General features: G+C 38.0%; 1 protein-coding gene across 1 annotated transcript in view; it reads right to left on the reverse strand.

Moving 5' to 3' along the window:
- Window positions 1–6,663: 6,663 nt before the first annotated feature.
- The window catches only part of LOC121381673 (COMM domain-containing protein 10-like), a 38,042-nt gene continuing 20,697 nt past the window's right edge, over window positions 6,664–24,008 (reverse strand). Inside the window, exon 8 of the mRNA XM_041511019.1 lies at window positions 6,664–7,303. Within this exon, the coding sequence (XP_041366953.1) occupies window positions 7,265–7,303 (39 nt within the window). The 3' untranslated portion in view covers window positions 6,664–7,264. The remainder of the gene's footprint in view (window positions 7,304–24,008) is intronic.

A 24,008-nucleotide genomic window follows, 5' to 3' on the forward strand; every position in this document is an offset into this window, starting at 1 on the left:
TGTAGTGGGTTACAAAATTAGCAAATGATTGACACCCAATAGCTGATGATTAATAAACCAATGTGCTCTAGTTGTGTCGTCAAATAAAACAAATTTTAACTTGTAAGTAGTCATACCTACCAGCGCTTGCTTCCCCAGAAACCAACACCCCTCCCCCTTCCCCGCTCCTAGTCACTAACCCTAGTTCTCAAGAACCTTTTTGTTTCGCATAAAATGTATTTTTAGAACCGTATAACTAGCGGTGGGGGATGGGTAATCAGGCCCGTATGGGGTGGGGGGTGTGGGGGTGGGGGTGGGGTGGTGGTGTCGGGTGTGTGTGTGTGTGTGTGTCCGAACCCTCCCGCAAAAGCTGATGTCCACTGTTTTGTTTTTTAATATTGCACAAAATTAATACTTGACTGTTAACTTTTTCAACTTTCTCATAAAACAATGTTTGCTCGTCTTCATCATTTAGCACTCAATCCCATTACCAAAGATGCAGTGTACATGATTCAAAATGTCTAACTATCTGGCAAAAAAAAAAAAAAAAAAAAAAAAAAAAAAAAGAAAAAAAAAAAAATAGAAAAAAGAAAAAAAAGAAAAAAAGAAAAAAAAAGAACCTACATGTAGCAAAAATGTTTCATTGTACTTTCTACTATATTGATGACCTCGTGGCGTTCAATAATTACATGACAATGACAGCAGTTCACCTTCCATTGATTTATCAACAAAGTCAGAATTAAATGGTTAACAGCAGAAAGTAATCCTGTTAGGTCAGGTCAGGTCATAGGTTTTAACGTGCACATTCAGAACAAGCTGTTGTAAGCACACGCCTGTCATGGGCGCAGGTGTCGACATTCGCCGGCTCCTCCGTCCAGGACAGGAAAAGGTTTGAGGTCGGTGGAAGAGGGGATCTCCCGCGCTAGCATACGCAAATGGCGCGCAAGCAGCCCGACCAGAGTCGGTATCGGGCAAAGGTTGGTTTTGGTGCTATTGAATTTGCAAACGTCCCGTAGAAAATGTTGCATACTTTCTTTGATGTAATTTCCAAGTATTTCGAAATGTTTTATGGCCAACATGTAGATGCCATTTTGATGATATGACGCATCAGTGACAAACATGATATGGGATGCAATAACCTTTGCTGAAAACGTTTGAGGATGTGACGGATCATGCTCTTATCTTTTCGCCTGTGGCGATGTTAATTGTTTTAGAGGGCCGTGTGCACTTGGTTACGTAATACCTCCGCGCGACCGTACCCCCTAATACACACTTAGAGCAGGTGTGGAGGCCATGTGGCCAGTAGTTACGTAATAACTCAGGTAGTGCGGTTTACGACCGGGGTATTTCTGGCGAACTAGGCGACAGCAAGTCTGGCCATCTAAGAAAATATACCGTCTCTGGGAGTTGTGGCAATATCACATGATAGGTGAGGTACCGCGTTGTGCCCCCAGGCGATATTCGCTGTCTCTGAGATTTTTGAATAAATAGATAGGATTTTAGATATATCGGGGAGAATCATTGGAAGGCTCCCGGGGAACGTAGTCCGACTGGACTTGGTAAATATATATTTCTGCTCTGTTGTATAACCTTGATGTGATTGATGCGACTTTAAATATTTTAATACTGTATTATACCAATATTCTTTAGACAGTGTCTTCGGTAATCTGACGAAGTAAATTGTAGGCTTCACTGTTCTAATATTTGTATACGAGTATTTGGTAAGATAAAGCTTAGCCAGTCATCCTAGAGGACCTAGGTAAACTGTAGGTTATTGTCTTTATTGTGATAGGTACCAGTATTAATTCTGTATTACAAGGTTACTGAATGAGTAGTTAAGGGTTAATTAAAAATTAACCAATTAGGAATAGAGTTGTAATTCCTTTATTAAGTTCCCCTGGAAGCGTTTCTCAATTATCACACGTGTGAATGTTGTATCACGGTGAAGTGATTAGAATATTGTGTAAACTAGACACCTAGTGATTTACTAATTAAGTGATTAGTTCTGGGTTGTTATTATATTGTTGTTGTTAATTAACTACTGCGGCAAGTACATTTGTCAGCATAGTGTTAATACAGATTGCAAAGAGTATTGTGTTTTGTTGTTTTCTAGTGAACTAAACGTGCTATATATATATATATATATATATATATATATATAAGATCTTATCTCTGATATACCTAGAGCCGAGCCACTCGGGTATTGGACTGCCCGATACAGACAGATCTAATAGATATACAGTTAGGAGAGATATTTGGATAATCGTGTTTTATTCAGTTACGGGTATTATAGGATCCCCGTGACAGATGACTACACCTGTACTCTTAACAGGGGATGCAGGCTTTGGTGGCGATTGGTGATGATACAATTGTTATGAACGTAATGTGTTTCGTTTTTCATAAATATTTTCATTATTAAAGGAATTGATCATCTAGTGCTGAGGTACACGTACCTTTTAACATATATCATATAACATATATATAAGTGCTAGGAAAACGCGTTTTAGGCTTTCAGAGATTTCAATTTTTTCGGGGAGGTATGGCCCTGGAACCCCACATAAAGTTTTTTTTTTTTTTCAAATTAATTTCATATCCAAAAGGCCCCGGCAAATACCTAGTCGAACCCTCCCACTCGAAATACGGGCTACGGGCCTGGTAGTTGACCCCCCCCCCCCCCCCCCCAAAAAAAAGTTCTTCTTTTGTATTATACTGCCATCATTAGGGCCTTCACGAGTCCAAAATATCGAGGGTCAAAATCGACCCGGACCAGATCAGGGCCGTAGCTAGAATTTTTTGTTTGGGGATGGGGGGGGGGGGGGGGGGGGCGCAACTGAGTAGTTGATAGTCTAAAACTCCTTAAACAGTTAAGAAGATAATTTTCTTTAAGTTTTTATAATGCTTTCCGGATTTTTTCGGGGGGGGGGGGGGCGCCTACCCTACCCATCCCCGCTAGCTACGGCCCTGTAGATGATAATGAGAACATAATAAAGTAAAATAGCAATATGCATCTTAATTCTAGCGCTGAACATGGGTGCCAAATGATGCCATTGTATTGCATTCCACACATTCAACGTTTGTTTTCCCTTCACGTCTCATAGCCCTATAATGTAACCGGCGGCAGGCAAGCATATGACAAAGTGACGTAAACAAATATAATTAAATGAGTGCTATTCCTTGCACGGGTACGGAGTCCTGTGAACGGACTCGAGTCTTGCTAGACTCGGCCCATGCCCGAGTACTCGTGGAGACCCCAGGGGCGTAGGCTGGGTGGGGTTTGGGGGTTTCGGACGAACCCCTCTATTGAAGCAAATGGTCCGATTTCAGTACTAAAACATACAGGTTTATAAATATGGAGTTTCGGGTGGTGCAAAAACTAAATAAAAAAAGGTCCACTCGATTCATATTCGAATCCCCCAGGTCCAGATCACGCTACGCCCCTGGACCCTAGCCACCACCTCTCATTTTTATGTTCGTAAGCTTCTACAAACACCAGTGCAACCAGAAAGAGTTAAAACTATTGATAATTTAAGCAAGAGGTTGCCCAGTACCTCGACTCAGACCCAAATGCTGCTTTATACGATTTTTGCACATCCGTCTGTGGATTTGCAAAATGGTGATTGTCTAAAAAATATCGTTTGGTTTAAGGTGTGAATGTCTTTAAAGGGACATTTCCGAATTTGCTTCAATTTTTAAGATGTTATCGACTAACAGACTTTTTGACGACTGTAATTACATATCAAATATATTTTTCTGCATAAAATATTAGCATGGGCGGATCCAGGAAATATTTTTAGGGGGGGGGGGGACCAAAAAAGAAGGGCACATTGACTCGTCAAAAGGGCACCTTACTACAAGTTTTGATATTTACAATTAATATGAATTCCTACAGTTCTACGTCATAATATACTAGCAATAATGAAGTAAATTGGCGTCACTCGCGTTAGAACCTCAATGGGGCCCCATTGAGACTCAATAACACAGACACATATCTGCAAGCTTGCGCATGTACACGAAAATCTTGATTTCATTTATCTACAATATAATTATTGTTTTTAAAAAAAAAAAAATTCTACAAACAAAAAGGGCACTTGGACATTTTGAGGGCACTTGAACAATTTTTTGGGGGGACGCGTCCCCCTGGTCCCCCCCCCCCCCCTTGGATCCGCCCATGATTAGTGGCTGTATATTAAACGTGTTTCTGATCTTTCTAATATTTATACTAAGTTAAATTTCATTTCATTTCCTAAAAAAGATTTTTTCGTACGTACGAAATTATTTGAAGACAAAATCCAGTTTGGGCTTTATACAAATATTAAAACAACCAGAAACACATTGAATATACAGACACTGATATTCTAAACAAGAAAATATATTTAATATATGTTTAATTGTAGAAATATTTTATTATTCGGAAACATCTTACAATGCAGCAAACTCGGGAATGTCCCTTTAACAACGCATTTTGTCGACAATGGTACCTTCTTATGATTTGTAGTGCAAGAGAATATTTTATAAAGTGTATATAGTTTCAAAGTTTAGTTTGTAAGGACGATTGACGTAAGCCTATATTTGTTATAGACATTGTTGCATACTTTCACTTCGTAATTTTTCCGAGAACATCGTAAAATCAACAATTCATAACAAAACCCAAACAATTATATTATATTACAGATCGAGATTAATTCTGTCGTTGGCACGTGGTTTATATATATATATATATATATATATATGTCATTTGTTTCTTTGCAGTGGCCTAGCCAGGATTTTATATTAGGTGTGTGTGTGGGGGGGGGGGGGGGGGGGGGGCAACCCGTATATACAATAAATACACTGACCTGTCTGTTGAACATTATTGAAATAGCAGCTAACCATCCTGACAGCTTCGCCAACGTTAATGTATTACAAATGCATATCAAGTAATTCAATGTTTTCTTGTACACGTTAAATATGCTCATAGACGCCAAATAGCGATACAGTTCACATATTGCTAAATTCAAGAAGAATGTACGTAGAGCAACTTTGACGTCCATAATCACATTGAAACGTCATCGTATTGTTGACGTAATAGTTTAGTTTCCCGGCACCGTCCGTATTACACGGAAACTATCGAAGTGTATACAATGTCATGTTGATAGGTTTACTTAACTGGCGTAAACATCGCTATTAAAGTCCCAGTGGGCTGATCCTTCTGATATACCTTGTATTCTTTGGTGAAATCAGTTGCTTAAATGAAATAATAGCTAAGGAATAATAATTTGATGAGCGAGCCAAAGTGTATGAAAAGATATTGCAGATCGAGAATAGGCCTAATTATCTTCATTTCACTGTCGTTGTCACGTGGTTTGACCATATTGAGGGTTTCTGCTTCTTTTTTTTAAAAAGTTTCTTTGGTATACTTGATACAATTAAATCAACCGTAATATTAGAAGAAGAAAAGGAGAAAGACTGTTGTAATGAATGAAAATGGTCTTGAAAAAATTACTAACGGAGTCAACCGTTACGTAATGCCCTAACTTCTAATCAACTAGTTAGCATTCGCATCTGATCTACCTAAGTGAGCGCTGTGAAACCAATTCGGCGTATAAGGCCTCATATGTACGAAACAGAACAGGATGATCTATTATAAAGGCACTAAAAATAATCTAGATATGGCAGCTTTAAATGATAACAGTTATAGACAATAAATCAGGCTCATAGGAACTGGGGGTGGGGAACAGGGACGAAAATGTACGGTCTTTGTTTTGGTCATAGTCAATATAAACGTCAAAAATATCACTTGCAGTGGCGGATCCAGAAAATACATTCGGGAGCGGGGGGGGGGGGGTGGGGGGGGTGGGGGGGGGGGGGGGGGGGGGGATCTCAATAACATGTGGCAAAGGCCACAAATGATCCAGAAGGGATTCCTCGGGGTTTTCCACTGTTATAAATATATAACTTAACAAAATTTAGTGAGGCCCATTAGATCCGCCACTGGGTTGTCCCCCTCATCCCTACTAAAGACCATGCCCTCTCAATTAGGTTTTGCCCCCCCCCCCCCTCCTCCAGATATCGTTTCTACGGGCCGCCTGTGTATGTGTTCTGTATATAATGAGTGTTTATTAAAACGGTATTTTGTCTTGCAGCAATAGCACATGTTAAAAGATGGAATGACGATATTGAAGCTTTAATGATGCCAATCTAACAGCTATCTTCATACCTGCAAGCGTAAAACGCGTCCGCCAGTTAACGTTTTTATCGCGCTCCCTGCAGTGTTGGCATATTTGCGTGTAAGACAATTTTCAAGCTGATTTGTTCTTTCATGCACTCAATTACGGACAAGACATTGTATACTGCCTCAGTACAGTCAGGTTATCTGCATTTTCACAACTCAGTCAGTTCGGGAGGCAGAACGCTAGCGGACGTTCGCGATAAATGTATGGTAATGTATGGTAATAAAATATGTCGGTTGTTTTTGTTTTTTCCCCCATTTAAATGCACGGAAATTCTATCTGGATCATGATCATGCTTTTTCTTCAACTTTTCCTATTTATCCCCCACCTCGATGTTTTCTATTGCTCATATTTTAATGTTCTCGCAGGGGCATCATAAGGAAAATGACATTGGAAAGTAAATGGGGGTTGGCGCCTCCTCTGTCTGCAAAGAGTGCAGGTTTATTCCCCTTTGAAAAAAGTTCAAATATATCTATGTGGATGGTGCCATTTGAATCACTTTAGGGCGATCCAATGACCAATTTTATTTTCGTTTGATGAAATACATGCTAAATGATGGTATAATTAATATCATAATAATTGTTTTTATTACATTTTAAATCATTTTATGTCTTTATTAACACATGTATATACAACTGTATATGTACACATTTGGTTGTTTCTCTCTCTCTTTCTGTCTCTCCTCCCTCTGTTGCACCATTCTCTTTCTGCACACACACACACACACACACACACACACACACACACACACACACACACACACACACACACACACACACACACACACTCTCTCTCTCTCTCTCTCTCTCTCTCTCTCTCTCTCTCTCTCTCTCTCTCTGTGCTCTCTCTCTGTGTGCTCTCTCTCTCCTTACATATTATTCTTTATTATTAATATTACTATCAATTTGAATATACATCTATATATTAATAACATGCTCTCTTCATCTGTTATCAAGCACTATCGGATACAAATCAGTTACATATTGTCAGTCTCTCTCTTTTTCTCTTCAAAACACTTTCTTCTTCTCCACCAGTTTTCTCTGTCGGAATGTTGCAGCACTGCCTGTAGCATGACTTCAGCTCAACCCATCTAACTGTTTCTGTATAGTTTCCAGCTGAAACAGCGAAGTGAGAGGTTTGTTATACTAGTACCTGTGTACACACAGCATTACAAACATCCAGCAGCACTCTTGAGAACGTGGTGTAACAAGTCCCGGCATCAAAGAAAAGAATGCGCCACTTAGCGCTTGCTTACATTACAAGAAGAAAAGCTACAACTTGGATCCGACCTTACATAAGATTATTATTATTAAATTCACATGTACTCTTTTCTCACTTTTAAAGGTTGTAGAGGGTTCCTGGGGTGATAGAAGTGTTTGAGAGCAACAAGGTGTTAAAATGGCATCTAAGGGGAGGCCTATATAAAAACAAATTCAACTGGTCATCTTCGAGCTGAACAGTTCAGGCCCGTTAAAAGGGCCCTATGGGCAACCTAGGGAGACAGTTCAACGCCATCTAGGTCCCCTTAACGAGCTACATTCGGCTTACTAAATTCCAAAACTGTATACGTAGCTCCCTTCTTTACCATTTCGACGGACCGTTAAAAAATTAGCCTAATTTCCCTCTCATAAATGCGCACCATTTCTCTTTGGACTCATCCTTTGGGACTCAAAATTCCATAGCACCAAACCACCCCTCCGCCTGTTACCGATCACGGTCAGACTGCAGGTGCTCCTTTGCACATGACAGTGCAGGCGGTCCCCACTTCACCCTCCCCACCCCTTTCCTGTCCTGGACGGAGGAACCGGCTGAGGCCGACACCTGCGTCCAAGACAGACCTGCGCTACAACAGCTTGCTCTGAATGTGCACGTTAAACTTTCTGACCCGACCTGACCTGGACATCATCAAGTTCAAGTGGTTTAACGTGCACACTTGAAACAAGATGTTACAATGTATGGACGCACGTTATGACTAAAGGACAGGACGGACATCTTGCTCTTGATCATCTTACATAGCAGAACCTGTATAATGCAACCACCTTGCGTCTAGGTAGATTACTTTGTTGCATTTGGCCCAATGAGCACACTATATACATATATAAGAAAATACATTGACACAAGCAATACAAATTGAAAAACAAAAACATTTTGGAAAAGCTAAGTTAAACAGAATGACATTTCTTTATTTAAATACATTAAACAATAAAACAAATCTGTGTGGTTCTGGTTTTATGTGAAATAAATTAGGGAAGATGATATGGTATAACCTTTTTTAAAAAAGAAGAAAAAAGTTTATTCCTAAAATCTGTCAAACTGGTCTTGGCTAAGAGAAATAAAGTAACATTTCAAACAAGATACTGTTTTGAAAATCAGTAAGTAACTTTTTTTTTAGGGTAATTGAAAATGACAAAAAACATTTGAGTCAGTTGGGTAAGAAAAACGTTTATTCCTAAAATCTGTCAAACGGGCCTAATTCACAAATGTCTCTTAGGCTCTGTTCGACAACAAAGCATCCTCTTTGCAAGTCTTTCAGCACGGCACTGCGAGATCGCAAAGTTACGAGAGTTTAGTGAATTAGATCCCTGGTCTTGACTAAGAGCAATAAAGTATTATTTCCAACAGGTTTGAAAACCAGTAAGTTAAAAAACCCGTTTAAGATCATTGAAAATGGCGGGGAAAAAACAGGGTCGGTCGGCTAACCACACATTATCTTTTTATTTGGCGTATAACAAAATGCAGCCAACTACGATACTCTGTTTATGATTTCTGCAATTAATGTAATAATTTTTTAAAATTAACATAGTCATGACTCAAACTGAACTTAAAGGCATACTGTCACGGATTTAAGGACCTTATTTCTCTAAAAATGGATAATAAATAAAATTACATTAATTGTTGGAAACCAAATCTAGCTATCGTATCATCTTAACTGAACCACGATGGAGTGAAATCCATGTCATCTCTCTCCACAATTTTAATTTTTGAATTATGGACCATTGCCATAATTCAATTATTTTTACAAAATGCCATTAATAAATGGAGTATGATGGTTATGAAGATGGTTGAATAAAGTACATTTAGAGAAAAATCTAATTATTTTTGTTTAGGTAATACTTTGTTAGACTATTAAATAGGTCAGTGGTCTGTGACAATATGCCTTTAACAACAGCACTAATGGCAAACTGCTATAGTTGTGATATGACTTCCCGCAGGTCAGGGTTTTACCGATGGAAATGTTTTGCTACTGCATAAATGTTACTGCCCTTCGGTTGAAAGGATACTTTATGTTTTTATATTTGTTGCAAAAGTTACTGCAGGCAAGCTGAAAATTGACACAAGTAAGCATTTTGCCAATGATAAAACATTTCAAAATTACAAATTGTTAAGTTCTAGCCCTGCATACTAGGATTAACATAATATTTTGGACTATAACATTCATACTAGGATTAACAAATATTTAGGACTATAACATTAATACTATGTTTAACAAAATATATAGGACTATTACACGCATACCAGGATTAACAAAATATTTAGGACTATAACATACATACTAGGATTAACAAACTATTTAGGACTATAACATTCATACTAGGATTAACAAACTATATAGGACTATAACATTCATACTAGGATTAACATAATATTTAGGACTATAACATTCTATCAAAGATGTACCCAAAAAGCATTAAATAACGAAATGAATTCATCTTCAATTACATTGTAAGTTAGGCATTTACAATTTACAAAATAATTAGCTTATAGCACAACCTGTAGAAAGCAACCACATGCAGGACTAGTTCTGGTACTCGCAAAATTCGCCAATATAATTGAAGATGAATTCATACAGTTTGTGCTATAAGCTAATTATTTTGTAAATTGTAAATGCCTAACTTACAATGTTAAAGTTTATAAACAACTGACAAATTTTATTTTAGTTTGGCGAAATAATTTCATGTAATAATTGATATTTTATGAGAATATAACTTGAGTTTCAATAGATAATTTGGAAACAGGTTCTGCTCAACCAGAACTAGCTCTCCACCTGTCTTAAGTTCCCACTGTATTGCTCTAAAGTTTGTTTTTGTTTAACGACACCACTAGAGCACATTGATTTATTAATCATCGGCTATTGGATGTCAAACATTTGGTAATTTTTATTTAGCCTTAGAGAGGAAATCCGCTATATATTTCCATTAGTAGGAAGAGATCCTTTATATGCACCATCCCATAGACAGGATAGCACATACCACAGCCTTTGATGTACCAGTCGTGATGCACTGGCTGGAAAGAGAAATAGGCCAATGGGCCCACCGATGGGGATCGATCCCAAACTGAATGCGCATCAAGCGAGTGCTTTACCACTGGGCTACGTCCCACCCCCTAATATAGATTAACACACCCTGTATATTAAAACCACTTGTTTTAATAAGGTTTGTGTAATGTCATTGTTTAATGAATTTTTGTTACCTCTAAACATTAGGCTAAAATTTTGATAAATATTAGGAGCAAGATATTTCAAGGATATTTCTGCTAAAGCTATGAAATGCCTCAAACATTTGCACCGTTTTAAAGCAAGGAAAGACAACTGATTCCAGGAAACAAAATCCTGAGAGATTTTTCAGGAATTGTGTTGCTATGTAGTCGCAAACATCCAGTCTGCACGGATAAACTGTTACGAGACACTTAAAAAAATATGTAACAAATAAAAATATTTACGGGAACAGCCTGTTGACATTTTTGGCTACCAATAAAAATGTTAATGCAAACCGTGTGATGTAAGAAATACAAAGGAAAAACTCTCAACTAAATAAAGTGGTGATATTCAACATTTCTATTGTTGGTGTATCACGAATTACCCAACATGACCTGCTCAAAAGTGCATGGCGCCAAATCTATAGTCTCTTGTAACATAATCGGCTAATGTCGGTTAAAAGAAAAAAGATCTGTACTTTTCCCCACCAAGATTAAAATATCAATTTATAATTTGGTTTCATCAAACATCTGGGCAGGACATAGCCCAGTGGTACAGCGCTCGCTCGCTGTGCGGTCGGTCTGGGATCGATCCCCGTCAGTGGGCCATTAGGCTATTTCTCATTCCAGCCAGTGCACCACGACTGGTATATCAAAGGTCGTGGTATGTACTACCCTGTCTGTGGGATGGTGCATATAAAAGATCCCTTGCTGCTAATCGAAAAGAGTAGCCCATGAAGTGGTGACAGCGGGTTTCCTCTCTCATTATCTGTGTGGTCCATAACCATATGTTTGACGCCATATAACCGTGAATAAAAAAATGTGTTGAGTGTGTTGTTAAATAAAACATTTCTTTCTTTTTTTCTCATCAAACATCAGTCAAATATAAGTTTAGCTACAATACACAGAATTGTGGATATGGGTTTGATGAAAAACAAGAGGGTCTAATTAGCTTAGTCTGTACAGCACTGGTCTGAGATGCTTGTGGTTGTAGGTTCAAACCTGCTTGGTGGACATATTACTTTTTTCCCAGTCCCAAGTAATACCCCTCGACTGGTATATCAAATGTTGTGATATGCTGCCAAGTGTGTGGGATGGTGCATACAAAAGATTACTTGCTGCTAATGAAAATATGTAGCGGGTTTCCTCTGGAGACTACGAGTTAGAATTACCAAATGTACAACATATAACAGTGATGAATAATCAATGTGCTCTAGTGAAAAACAAAAGGAAAGGAATTATAACGACATTTTAGCACACTGTTAAACAATGGGTATTTTATTAGATGGTCGTTTTCAACACATGGTCTAAAGCGAGAGAAAACCCCCAATAATATAACTAATATAATAATGAAGAAGAAGAAGAAGTGTTTTATTTAACGACGCACTCAACACATTTTATTTACGGTTATATGGCGTCAGACATATGGTTAAGGACCACACAGATTTTTTTTTGAGGAAACCCGCTGTCGCCACATAGGCTACTCTTTTATGACAGGCAGCAAGGGATCTTTTATTTGCGCTTCCCACAGGCAGGATAGCACAAACCATGGCCTTTGTTGAACCAGTTATGGATCACTGGTCGATGCAAGTGGTTTACACCTACCCATTGAGCCTTGCGGAGCACTCACTCAGGGTTTGGAGTCGGTATCTGGATTAAAAATTCCATGCCTCGACTGGGATCCGAACCCAGTACCTACCAGCCTGTAGACCGATGGCCTGCCACGACGCCACCGAGGCCGGTAAAATAATATAAAATTATATATATTATTATTATTATATATTATAATAATGAATGAACATAGCAGAAGAAATCTTTTATTAACACTTTCTCACACATGACAGCAAATATCAAGTTCCTTTTATTTAAAAGCTACATCCTCCCCCTCCCTCAACAATCCCCCTTCACAAACTGCATGAAGAAAGAAGTAGATTTGACATATAGTCTTAGAGAGAAAACCTGCTACATTTTTTTCATTAGTAGCAAGGGATCTTTTATATGCACAATCCCATAAAGACAGCACATACTACGACCTTTGATATACAGTCGTGGTGCACTGGCATGAACGAAAAATGGCCCAATGGGCCCACCAGCGGGGATTGATCCTAGACCAACGGCGCATCATATGAGCGCTTTACCACTAGGCTACGTCCCACAACCTGTGATATACCAATTATAGTGCACTGGCATGAACGAAAAATAGCTTAATGGGCCCACAGGCGGGGATCGATCCTAGACCGACGGTGCGTCATGTGAGAGCTTTATCACTGGGCTACGTTCCGCCCAAATTATATGAATGCTTGTTTCATTTTTTCAATGGTTATGCAATTTTATTTGGCGTAGCCAATTTACTATTTCATGTCAGTCAATTCTGACAATGTGTCATGAAAATGCTTCTGGACTGCTGAGATATTTTGAACAGTTTAGATGCATAACATAAACACAATGGCTTAACCTGAATAAAAAATAGTTGTTAACAATTTAAAATTTTTTGTCTGGAAACTTTGTAGCAGAATTCATGGGTTTTTTTTGACAAATAAAATGCAACAACACAAAGGATTACTCCACATAGCTAACTGCTCTGAATAATCCGACACCGACTCCTGCTTTGGAACAAAAGGAAGGAAATGTTTTTTTATTTAACGACGCACTCAACACATTTTATTTACAGTTATATGGTGTCAGACATATGGTTAAGGACCACATAGATATTGACAAAGGAAACCCGCTGTGGACACTTCCATGGGCTACTCTTTTTTGATTAGCAGCAAGGGATCTTTTATATGCACCATCCCACAGCCATTGATGTACCAGTCTTGGTGCACTGGCGCGAACGAGAAATAGCCCAATGGGCCCACCGATGGTGATCGATCCTAGACTGACCACGCATCGAGTGAGCGCTTTACCACTGGACTTTCTGCCCCCCCCCCCGTGTAAAACAGAGCTCTATAGGATATTACACTCCTGCCATGAAACCGTTTGGGTTGCACACCACCATTGATATTTGCATCCATTACAATGTTATTACTGTTAAAATACAGTCTGTTTGTTTGTTTGACACCACTAAATATTAAACTGACACACCACTAGAAATTGATTTATAAATAAAGTTTGGTTTGTCATATAGTTTAACGACACCACTAGTAGCACATTGAAATTTATTTTGACGCATCAACACTACGGTTATATGTTGGATGTCAATCTTTTATATGCAGCATTGATAACAGCCTTTGTCATATATGGAGGGCTCAAGACAATAGTATGATCTTAAAGAAAAAGCTACTTTTTTCTCTTATTCTTGTGCTTATATAATATACATTAAGGTTCAAGCACGCTTTTCCATTAGTAGCAGGAAAGGTTAAAGAGGTTTTTTTTTATATGCACCATTCCTTAACAGACAGGATAGACATTTGATAATTTTGTCATAGGAAACCCCCAATTTTTCCATGGTAGGACTTTTGGCTGACAATGAGAAATAGCCCAATGTGTAGCCCAATGTGTCCACCTATGGGGATCGATCCCAGACCGACCAAGCATAAAGTGAGCACTTGACACTAATTGTTCTCCTGATAATTTTAAGTGAAAGCAGTTTATTGCTTGCCAGCACTTTTCAAACCATAAACACTGCAGAATATCTCAATATTGCGAGATGTCACTGTCATTTTCTAAAGCATAATTACTAAAAAAAAATATCAATATATGTTAACCCCACACATTGAGTTACCCACCCTTAGGCCAGAGCAACATTTCATTTTGCTGTTGTTCCAAATGACAGTACACCACATGAACAATTGTTATTATTTGTTAACAAAAACAACAACAACAAAACAAAAGACAAAAAAAAGACAGCAATTTAAATACTGGGTACTATACAAAGGTCAACTTCTTTGCAATCATCAAAGAAAGATTTGGAAAAGCATTTCTGTATTTTATTTTAAAAAATGAATACATTTTTGCCCCCAAAATGAACTAGATATTAATCTGCTACTAGTAACTGTCACATGGACCATATACTGTAAACTGGATTAGTATTATAAAACATTTCTTCCCATTACACAACATTGCCCCTTGGTGATGGTTAGATTTTGCAAATGACCATTAGTATCTGCAATATGCATTTGTATTTGAATGTGTGTATATCAATTTTGCATCCCCAATTTACAGGAACTAAGAGGAGCAAAAGGTAGGGAAAAAATACCCTTTATTTACCTGAGGCTGTCCTGATTCCACCCCCCCCCCCCCCTCCCCTGCCCTGATTACAGTTCTTTATAAGCCACAATGGTAATGTGATGTCTGAAGGGTTCAAAAATTACAAAACACATCAGATATACCCAAACTGACATTCTGAGCAAGAAACTGTACATGTATGGGCCATAAAGTAAAAAGACCATGGAACTTTAATTATTGTTTAAACTACAAATGAAGAAACATATTAATTTGAATTTCCATAATAAACTGTTATATATCCTCAACAAAAAATAGCTAACATTCTTTTCCTTTGTAAACATTTTAAAACAAATCAATTTTTATTTTTATTTATTTTTTACATTTTTTTTAAAACAATTTTTTGGAGAGGGTCTAAATTTCTTAATTATCTTTGCAACAGTAAATAATGTTGACCATGTTAAAGAGCTTCACAAACACACAAGAATGCCTCATAAAAAGACTCTTCCATCACACCCTCAACAAATCTTACAGAAAAAAAACCCAAAGGAAAAAAAGAAGAAGAAGAATTTAAAAAAAAAAAAGAAAAGAAAGAAAAAGAAAACCAAAAACCGAACCACAACAAGGCACAGGGCTGTAACAGTTTGCCAAAACATGTTTCAGAATGCCTCACGTTCCATCTCACTTTCGTCGTGTTTACGCAAACGTTACCACAACGACACGCCAATTGTGAAATCAAACCACAAAAATTCCACAGAAAATTTCCAAAATGATTTCCAACATCAGTGACACACAGGGGCAGTTTTTACTGCAATAGTTGCAGTTCTCCTCTCGGATCACACCCACATGTAAACAGAGACCCCACCCCGCCCAGCATAGTATTGTTGTTGTTGTTTGTTTGTGTCCCGGAACGTCGCTTCCTCTCCGATGCACCACCTATTGGATAACACTGACACAATACGTGCTTGTAGATTCAAGGTGTTCCATACTCCAGCACGTTTTTGTTTGTTCCAGAGAAAAAAACAGAGAGAAAAACTAGAGAAGAAAAACCCCATCTCTCATCAACAAGCAACGGAAACAGAATCCAGAGCTGGCTCTGTGTCAGCAAAACATTTTGCCGAATTATCTATTAAACTTAAAAAATTGTAGAAGTTCAGTTATTTTTTAACAAAATGTTAATTATTTCATGCAATTATTTCGCCAAATTAAGATAAAATTCGCCAATTGATTTCGAAATTCGCGAATTTGGTGAGATCCAGAGCTAGTCCTGACAATGTGGCCATGGATTTTAGACAAAGATTTATTTTGAAACTGATCAGCAGCTTCTATGCAATGTAATGATTTAATAATAATTTTACACAATATAAATTACTCACCCCCCCCCCCCCCCCCCCACTCAACTCACCCTCATACAAGAAATTGTATACAACCAGTTTTATTTATTTATTTTGTACACCTAAAAATATTGGGCCAAATTTTCAAAGCCTGTTTCAGTCTTACATACCTGTAACTACAGTGAAACTTGTCTACACTGGACACTGTCTACACTGGACACTCAAGAGACATGGATCATATCAAAACCGTCCAAGTTTCATAGTCCCGAATGTTATACATTCTAAAATGCAACCGCCTAAACACCAGACTGTCCCACCCTCCAGATTGCATTAAATGATGTGCCCACAATAAACATGCCTAAATTAAGTACAACCATGCCGACTTGAAGACATTTTAGCATAAAACAAGTTAAAAGGGACAGACCCTAGTTTTTCACTATTAGAGCTGTTTATGATCACTAAAATTGAACATTACTTATATTTTATTGTTTAGATTATCCATTTCTGTAGAACTGAGGTGTTTCTGGTCATCCTAGTGTCTCCAATACCAACAAATGCATTTTTCATATTTTTAGTCTATGTTCAACGATATTTCACCGTTTCAACGTCACTCTGTTGTAATGTTATCCAAATGTGTTACAGGTTTGTAACTTAACCAAACTTGAACCGGTCTCGGTGGTGTCGTGGTTAGGCCATCGGTCTACAGGCTGGTAGGTACTGGGTTCGGATCCCAGTCGAGGCATGGGATTTTTAATCCAGATATCGACTCCAAACCCTGAGTGAGTGCTCCGCAAGGCTCAATGCGTAGGTGTAAACCACATGCACTGACCAGTGATCCATAACTGGTTCAACAAAGGCCATGGTTTGTGCTATCCTGCCTGTGGGAAGCGCAATTAAAAGATCCCTTGCTGCCTGTCTTAAAAGAGTGGCCTATGTGGTGACAGCAGATTTCCTCTAAAAGACAGTGTCAGAATGACCATATGTTTGACGTCCAATAGCCGATGATAAGATAAAAAATCAATGTGCTCTAGTGGCATCGTCAAATAAAACAAACTTTACTTTTTCTTTTTTTAACCAAACTTGATGTCCATTTTTACGGGTTGAAACTAAGATTTAATTACATGTAGATCTAAATAACGTGAAATGCATTTTTGAATATCCACAACCCTTCGGCAGTCGTTAATAAAACTTTTGCACTAAAAAGACCTTGTTGCACTCTGAAACAAGACAACAAAACCTGTTATGTTCAAACTACTGAGATCTAAAGCCCTGAGTAATCATTTGGTCTCTCACATCCATACTCATCTGGAGATTTTTAGGACAGCTGTAAAATGTTTATCGTACAATAAAAATATTAATAAATATTAAAGTCTGTCTAGCACTGTGTTAGATTCCTAATACACAAAGTAGTTCCGTCACGTCCAGTAATGATATATACAGAGATTGTCTAGCCGTAGAGTCGGAGAGCTTTAGTTAAGACATGTGCAATAACTAGCTAATTTAGTCCAATAGGCAAGAAACTATACTCACAATAAAAAAGAAAGAACACTGATCAATTTTCTTCAACTAAAAATTACACAAAACACAAGATGATGCAACTATTGTATTTAAAACATCTGGGGCGGGACGTAGCCCAGTGGTAAAGCACTGGCTTGATATGCGGTCAGTCTGGGGTCGATCCCCATCAGTGAACCCACTGGGTTATTTCTCGTTACAGCGAGTGCACCACGACTGGTATATCAAAGGCCGTGGTATGTGCTGTCCTGTCTGTGGGATGGTGCATATAAAAAATACCTATATGTAGCTACTAATGGGAAAAAAATGTAGGTTTCTTATCTGAGACTATCTATTAAAATTACCAAATGTTTGACATCCAATAGCAGATGGTTAATAAATCAATGTGCTCTAGTGGTGTCATTTAACAGAACAAACTTTTTTTGAAAGTATGATAATTTAGAAAAATAGAAAAAGGGTATACACAATAATTACTAACAAATATGTATATCACAGTTCACACACAGTACCAGTAGTACAATCTGCTATTTAACATTAAAATGATTGATCCCCGTCGGTGTATATCAAAGGCCGTGGTATGTACTATCCTGTCTGTGGAATGGTGCATATTAAACATCCCTTGCTACTAATGGAAAAAAATATAGTGGGTTTCCTCTCAATGACTATGTCAAAATTACCAAAGGTTTGACTTCCAATAGCCGATGATAGATCAATGTGCTCTAGTGGTGTCGTTAAACAAAACAAACTTTAAAACAAACTTTTTTTTACCCTTTTAATGAAGTGTCCTGTTCAGGGAGTTGGACCATGTGCCCTTTTGCCCTTTCCCCCTCCCTAGAATATTTCCTGGGTCCACTCTTGCTTATATCCAGTGCTCCACAACTGGTGTAACAAAGGCCATGGTATGTACTATCCTGTCTGTGGGATGGTGCATATTAAAAATCCAATGCTGCTAATCAAAAAGGGTAGCTCATGAAGTGGCGACAGCAGGTTTCCTCTCTCAATAACTGTGTGGTCCTTAACCATATGTCTGACACCATATAACCGTAAATAAAATGTGTTGAGTGCGTTGTTAAATAAAACATTTCCTTCCTTCCTTTAACATTAAAATGCTTCAGGTCAGGTCATAGGGCTTTACGTGCACATTCAGAGCAAGCTGTTGTAGTGCAAGCCTTAAAATGCTTCAGTATACCTTCTTTTTATATTGTGTAATCAGTCTTTTTATAGTATGCCATCAGTCTGCCATCTCCACTGTGTATTAATTAAGAAAGTCTGACTGTGGAATGCATCAAATTACCCCTGGGTAAGCTAAGCTTGACATCTGTAGATTCAGCTACTACCACAATATATCAAATTAAGTAGTAATTACACAAACAAGGGAAAATAAACTAGAGAAAATTAATTCCAAACGGCCAAATTAATACTTTCCAGTTACAGTTAATTACTTCTGAAGAAGCCAACATGTTTATCTGCCGTAACCTATAGAACACAAATTAGCAGTACGAAGGAAACAAGAGGGAAATGTTTTATTTAATGACGCACTCAACATATTTTATTTACGGTTATATGGCATTGGACAAATGGTTAAGGATCACACAGATATCGAGAGAGGAAACCCGCTGTCGCCACTTCATAGGCTAGTCTTTTCGATTAGCAGCAAGGGATCTTTTATATGCACCATCCCACAGACAGGATAGTACATACCACGGCCTTGGTTACACCAGTTGTGAAGCACTAGCTGGAGCGAGAAATAGCCCAATGGGTCCACCGACAAGGATCAATCCTAGACTGACCGCGCATCAAGTAAACGCTTTACCACTGAGCTATGTCATGCCCCAAGCAGTACGAATGGTAAAAAACCCCAAAACCACCAAACAAAACCCAACAATTTTTAAAGATTTTAAATGTGGCAGCCGGGATTCAGCAGTCACCTTCACTGTGTTCTACAAGTTTGTTTTGTTTAATGACACCACTAGAGCACATTAATTACTTAATCATTGGCTATTGGATGTCAAACATTTGGTAACTATGATATGTAGTCATCAGAAGAAACCCGCTACATTTTTCCTCATGCGGCAAGGAATCTTTTATATGCACTTTCACACAGACTGGAAAGCATATACCACAGCCTTTAGACCAGTTGTCATGCACTGGTTGGAACGAGACAAAACCCAATCAGTTGAATGGATCCACTGAGGTAGTTCGATCCTGCGACACAAGCATCTCAAGCACTGACTGAGCTTAATCACCCACCCCCCACCCCCCATGTTCTACGACAGCAAGCCATGCTAATATTCACACACTACAGGCACGTGTGCAGGGGTGGGTTTTTGGTGTGGAAATCCTTCCTTGCTCAAGCAAATTTTATCTTTTTTAAAATATATTTTCCTTGAACTGGTCAAGTACATGTAAAGGGCGAAATGTAGCCCAGTGGTAAAGTGCTCGCTTGATATGCGGTCAGTTTAGGATCGATCCTCGTCAGTGGGCCCATTGCGCTATTTCTCGCTCCAGCCAGTGCACCATGACTGGTAGATCAAAGGCTGTGGTATGTGCTATCCTGTCTATGCGATGGTGCATATAAAAGATCCCTTGCTGCCAACCGAAAAGAGTAGCCCATGAAGTGGTGACAGCGGGTTTCCTCCCTCAATATCTGTGTGGTCCTTAACCATATGTCTAAGGCCATATAACCGTAAATAAAATATGTTGAGTGCGTCGTTAAATAAAACATTTCCTTCCAAGCACATGTAGTTTAAGAAGATCTATTTAAAAAATATTGTTGTTAATTTTCATCATTTGAACCCCAGCCTCAGGTCCATGAGAGAAGGGTGAAGAGTGACCAGAATGACCATATTCACAAATTTAGTTCTCCATGTGCCAAGGAAGCATCCCACAAAATTTGGTTAGAATTGTTGAAATAGTTTTGGAGAAGAAGTCAAAAATGTTAAACATTTTTACACACAAACATATCGTAATAGGTCACTTGAGCCCTCGGTTCATGTGACCTAAGAAAAAACAAATAAAAAAAGAAAAAAGAAAACCCATTTGATTCACGATTGACTCGCAACAAACACACAATCAATTATCTTCTGCAACAAAGTTAAAACGTGAACTTCAGCAGGTTTTCCTAATTCACAATCCCTCTCATCCTTGAAAAAGGAAGGAAATTTAATGAAATATGAGCAAAATAGTAGACGTCGTAAAACTGTCTACGACGAAGAATGAGAAATCTGATGCCTGTACTGCACACAAGGATCTGCCACTGATAAGGGCGTCACAAATACATGTCACAATGATGTCCACTTGAATGGACAGGAATGTTAAAGCACAAAATGCGACAAAGGAAAATCAGATTATATCATTAGTTAAGGTGCAACAGTAGCCGATGTAAGAAAAAAGAGATGATATATATAAAGATATTTGAGCCTGACAGAGGTGAAATCCAGAGTAGTGGGATCACAGGGTGCAGTTCTGTTAGCTGTCAAACATTTCAAAGACAATCAGTGTAGTTATAGGGTGTAACATATACTCAATTCTTATAGTTTTTTGTTTTGTTTTTTTGTTGTTGTTGTTTTTTCTGTTAGCAATACTTCCATTTGTTCCCCCAACAAAATAAACACACATATACTGCTTTTCCCCAGTTTAAAAAACCCCAAACAAAAACCTATCTTACCGTAACATTAAAAACATATATTTAACATTAAAAAAAACAACTTTTTTTTTAAAGCATTAAATGGATTTAGAATAACCATTTTATACAAGACTATCTGAAGCAAATTAGCTAACTGGTAATAATATACTCAACGACAAAAGTTATTGTGACATGGATTATTTGGAGTAATAAATTTGTGAATGGATTTATGGATGTAAACCAGAGAAAATGTGCATGAAACAGCACGAAGAAATGCAACCAAGCAGTTGTTGCAGCGATTGCATGCTTTGTGCAAGAAACATGGAATATTTGGGAGAAATGCTGTCCAGTGTTCACCATAAAAGGCCAGACATTAGTTGCAAATCATTGCCACTCTGTGCAGCCTTCAAAAGTCCAGAAGTCAGAAAAACATCATTAGTGAACTGTTTGATGCAATTTTGTCATGCCATGCCTCAGTGAAAATGACAAATGGCAAGTCATAGGGATGCTTGAATCTGGGACCTCGCAGCATGACGTCGCACGTCAATTCAATGTCCACAGAAACACCATATGGCACTTATGGCAATGATATCAACAAAACAACCAGGTCAGGGACTGTCCCCGTAGCGGCCGACCACCCGTGACAACCACTTGCCAAGGCACGTGGAACTGAACCATGCATCTGTGAAACAGGTTCCAGCCAGCAACCTTCACAGCCCGTGCCATCCTTTCTCCAGCATTTAGTGGCCTCAATGAGACAACGGTGCCAGGCCTGTATCAGTGCTCAAGGTGGACACACTCACTACTGACTGTGTGAACTTCGCTCTGGACCCCCTCTAGTGATGTGGCTCATTTGCATATGGCAGGTGCACCTTTTTCATAGACTATTGCTCGTTTCCATACCTTCAGACATTTCTCTTTCCATGTTATAACGTTTCATACACGGCAGTAAAAACTTATCATCAATTATCTTTGTCTTATGTGTGTCACAATAACTTTTGCCTTTGAGTATATTATACAAATGGCTAGTACATTTAGTTATCGGCTATAAAATTATTTTTAAATTAACCACTTTTGAGTAATTTTCAAAGAAATACTCTACAATTCATAAAATTAGCTTACGCACAAAATGTGTTCTAGTACAAATCGTGTAAAGATTCGTTTCTGGGATGTTTTTACACCCAGTCATAAAATATATCTACAGGTCTACATTTATTTTGTCTGTATAGATCTATCTATCAACAGTCCATTAATGATCGACCATTGCACTACAATAACATTTATTGTTGTCATTATCTGGACAAATAAATATCGAATATCATGTCAGTATACATCTTGATGAAAGTTTATTTGTCAAGGTTTAGACAATGTGTATTAGAAAAGTTATAAATCACTTTCAACGATTGTTACTTAAATAATTTGTGATTGTACTGACGAAAATAAATTGGAAACTGTATGTAAAATGTAATTTGATATTTTTAGTTTTAGCATGCAATTCTGGCACTGATCCAAAAGATTAGTGTTGGAAAGGCACACCCCCTTTTCTAAGTTCAAAGAGCTCTAAAAAATCCAGTGTTTAAAAAATAAATTTATTTATTTATTTTTGTGGAGAATATATACAATGTAATATTTTGGTTGGCTCGGTATTTTAGCATAGGATTGTCTACATCAGGGGTAGGAATTGGTGAATTGTAAAAAAGAGGAAATCTAGAGGGGTCCCGGAAATTCTTGAAATCCTAGGTTAAAATCTGTGCCATCCGACACATTTTGAAGAAATTTCAAGGACGATTAAAATGCAAGGAAATGCAATGTTCCATGAGAGGAAAACTGCGGATCTAAGGAGAATTCCCATCCCTGCTACATACAAGACATGTTAGTGTAGTATTCTTTAGTGGCCCCTTCTAAAATTTACAACCCCTCCCTTGAAAAATCATGGAACTACTGTAAAATGTACCCAGTAAATAAACCAATAATGTTAGGTTTTGGTGGGCTTTTTAAGAAATGTATATGCTTTTAATCGTAATGACACAGAACATTTTGTTTGCTATCATGTTGCAAGTTTCAGAGATAGTGGTTGCTAATCACTTTTCGGTTGGTTAATAACTGTCAGTAATCAAAATTTAGAAAACAAAATATTTCCCAAATGGAAAGAAAATGAATGTTTTTCCAATGATACATCAGCACTTTGTTCACATAACGATCATACAGCTATTGAAAAGTTTGTTTTTGTTTAACAACTCCACTAGAGCACATTGATTTATTAATCATCGGCTATTGGATGTCAAACATTTGGTAATTTTTACAATTAGAGAGAAAACCTGCTACCAAGAGATCTTTTATATGCACCATCCCACAGACAGGATAGCACATACCACAGCCTTTGGTATACCAGTCGTGGTGCACTAAATGGGATGAGAAATAGCTCAATGTGCCCACCAACGGGGATTGATCCCACAACAACCACACATCAGGTAAGCATTTTACCACTACAGCTATTGGGTGACAAACAAAATAATATTAATGAACAGTACAAATGAAACGAAGTTCGGTATATCTGACGGCGACTGAACACTTGTATGGCCCAGTTCGACAGATTGACATGTCATGACTGAAGCCATCCACACTACACAGGTCATTATCAGGAGACCACGGAAAAGGTTTCAGGAAACTCGGAAAATCATCTCATGACACACAACAGGTAGATTGAAA

This window comes from Gigantopelta aegis, chromosome 2, assembly GCF_016097555.1.
Source record: "Gigantopelta aegis isolate Gae_Host chromosome 2, Gae_host_genome, whole genome shotgun sequence".
NCBI classification, from domain to species: domain Eukaryota; kingdom Metazoa; phylum Mollusca; class Gastropoda; order Neomphalida; family Peltospiridae; genus Gigantopelta; species Gigantopelta aegis.